At 33.2% G+C, this 2,631-nt stretch overlaps 1 protein-coding gene across 1 annotated transcript; it reads right to left on the reverse strand.

The window, feature by feature from the left end:
• Positions 1-638: 638 nt before the first annotated feature.
• On the reverse strand, positions 639-1,932 carry LOC118492247. Its single transcript, XM_035990145.1, has 3 exons — positions 1,837-1,932; positions 1,598-1,655; positions 639-1,138 (listed from the first exon to the last, which is right to left on the reverse strand). The coding sequence occupies exons 1-3, from the start codon at positions 1,869-1,871 to the stop codon at positions 854-856; spliced, it is 378 nt and encodes a 125-aa protein (XP_035846038.1). The 5' UTR covers positions 1,872-1,932; the 3' UTR covers positions 639-853.
• Positions 1,933-2,631: the final 699 nt, after the last annotated feature.

The raw sequence follows: 2,631 nt of genomic DNA on the forward strand, positions 1-2,631 counted from the left end.
CAAAAACTGCACCTACACACTTACTACTTGAAACCGCATTAGCAAACTTTGTTTACTTACCTTTAATTTCCGTTGCATATAAATTCTGTTAACAATCTGTCACGTGTACCGCAAATAGGGCCCACTGAAAACAGGGTCATAACAGGTTAAATCTTAAATGTTTTCTGAAACTTTATTAAAAAATGAACTACCGAAAATTACTTGAGGCAATAAACAGTGATAGATATAGCAATATATTAATTTAAGTTTGCAAATATATTTTGTTTTAAAGATACTTTTTTTGCTTCTTGATGTTAAGTTAATTTAGTTTCAGTCTTTTATAATTATTTTCAGATTAAATTTTTATTTATTATAGGTTTTAAAAACTATTCATTTTTTTCTTTTCAGGTTTATCTAAAAAATAGTTTTCTTAAAGTAGATTAAATTTGATATTTTTAAAATTTAATGTGAACAAAAACTGAAAATGCCATTACAAACTAAACCAAAAGGTAAAAACTAGCATAAAAATTAATAGAATATCAGCACTTTTCTTCATCAATATAAAGATTCATGAATCACTAATAATAAGTTTGAAAGGATTAGATAAATACAATTTTTCATCATTTATCACAAACATTTAGAAATCTATAATAAAAGGATTTAAGATAACTACAACATTTATTTATAATCTTGCAGATTCATTTATGTGTTTGTTAATCAACTAAAGCTTAGAAAAATCGTGGTAACAACAGTTGTGATCAGTTGTGCGTTTCTGCTTAGGAGACTCCTCCAAGAACTGCACAGCAAGGTAGGAGACTCTTGACACCTTTACCAATCACGGTTCCACTAGATATTGTGGCAAAAACTTCATCTGCTACAACAGGTGCAAATTAAACAGCGACTCCACCGTCAACAGCATAAACCACCGCTTTACATGCAGCGTTCCTGCAGATCGATTTAGTTGGGAGTCTAGAACCAGAACATGTCTCTGTGATTTGTGGCAAAAATGAACATGCAGGTTTTCCCCTTTTCTGTTGTTCCTTTTTGATGGCTGGCCTTTAGGACCCACAGGTACTTTCTTGGAATCCTGATTCTTCACAAATTTCTTATCCATCTGTCTTGATGCTTTGTCCGGTTTCAGGTTGGATGAAGTCGATTGCTTTATCAAGAAAAATACACAAGAGTTGAGATATTAATAAAATTAACCCTAACTCTGTATAAAAGTTAGGCATGAAAATAATTGTAAATACATGTAGATCTAAATTTAATTAAACAACGAAAACGGGAATAAAAATCTCGACTCGAATGCAATTGAAGACAGGATTTCATCCCTGTGCTCATCAGATATCAGAATCTAGAGCCTAGGGAGTATAACAGACAACACGACAATCCAAATGCAGCAACAAATATTCTTATTCAGACAGATCCACAAATTAATTTAGCAATATATGAACTTAAGAACTTTGTCAAAACCTCAAATCAATCCCCGACGAAATATATAAGAAACTATAAATCCACAAATCGGCTCAAAATTTAAATAAAAACGTTCTTAAATTTAAATATATAAGAAATTGAAGCTTGTTAAAACGAATACAGAATTTAATGGATTAAAAGCTACCTGAGACCACATTGTCTTCTGAAATCCTCTGAACAGCCAACGATCGTTCTTCAACACCCTGCATGATGATACCGATTCTTGGTCATGAAAAAAAAAAACACAAAACACTGAAATAAAACTAGAACCAGTTTCTAATCAAACTATAAACGATATTGATGAAAAGAATTTAAAATCAACCAGTTTCTGATCAAACTAAAAACGATATTGATGAAAAGAATTTAAAATCAAAAACCACTTACAGATGATTTTGCCATATTGAGAGGCCAGATTTCATCAATCAGAGGAGATAAAGCAGTAACCATCGATTATAATCTGACTGCTGCGGCCGCAGTCGATCTGTGGAACATTAAATATCTGACAAACAAATAACAAGTAATAGGGTTTTATAATCAGTTTAACTTAGAAATATTTACAATTCTAACCGAATTCTTTTTCATTCCAGCCCCTCCATTTACTCCCATTTGTTTATTTCTTCTTTATCTAGGTGAATAAACAATTAATATGCGAAGAAGAAGGCCGTTAGCAGTAAAAGAAATGTGCAAAGTAAGGAAAAAAAAATCAGAGAGTGGTTTGGAATGGAAGTTTCCGCAGTGAGTTCATTTTTTTAGAATCAGAAAGCCATGTGGGAAAATATATAAGTTATTGTTGATACACAAGTTGTGCTCGGAAAATTAGTTATTGTTGATACACAAGTTGTGCTCGGAAAATTAAACAACTATGTCGTTTTGTATTAGATCTAAAGACGGAGTGATGTTCGATATTGCATGTGACTTATAACTCAATACATATTGCTTCAGGTTGTTGATGCGGCTCGGTTCGGTTCGGTTGACGTCGCGACATTCCTCGGTAGCGAGCCCCGAACGACACACGAAGCACGAAGAGCTGCGAGTGATCCGTTTGAAGGATGATGACGTCACGATGACACATCATGATGTCACAAAGACGTCATGATGAAGATATGACTTCAGCATGTGCTTTGGTGATGTGCATGAAATAATGGAAGCCACATGCATTTACTAAACTTGGTGATGTTC

The sequence above is a fragment of the Helianthus annuus genome, chromosome 5, assembly GCF_002127325.2.
Source record: "Helianthus annuus cultivar XRQ/B chromosome 5, HanXRQr2.0-SUNRISE, whole genome shotgun sequence".
In the NCBI taxonomy this organism is placed as follows: Eukaryota; Viridiplantae; Streptophyta; class Magnoliopsida; order Asterales; family Asteraceae; genus Helianthus; species Helianthus annuus.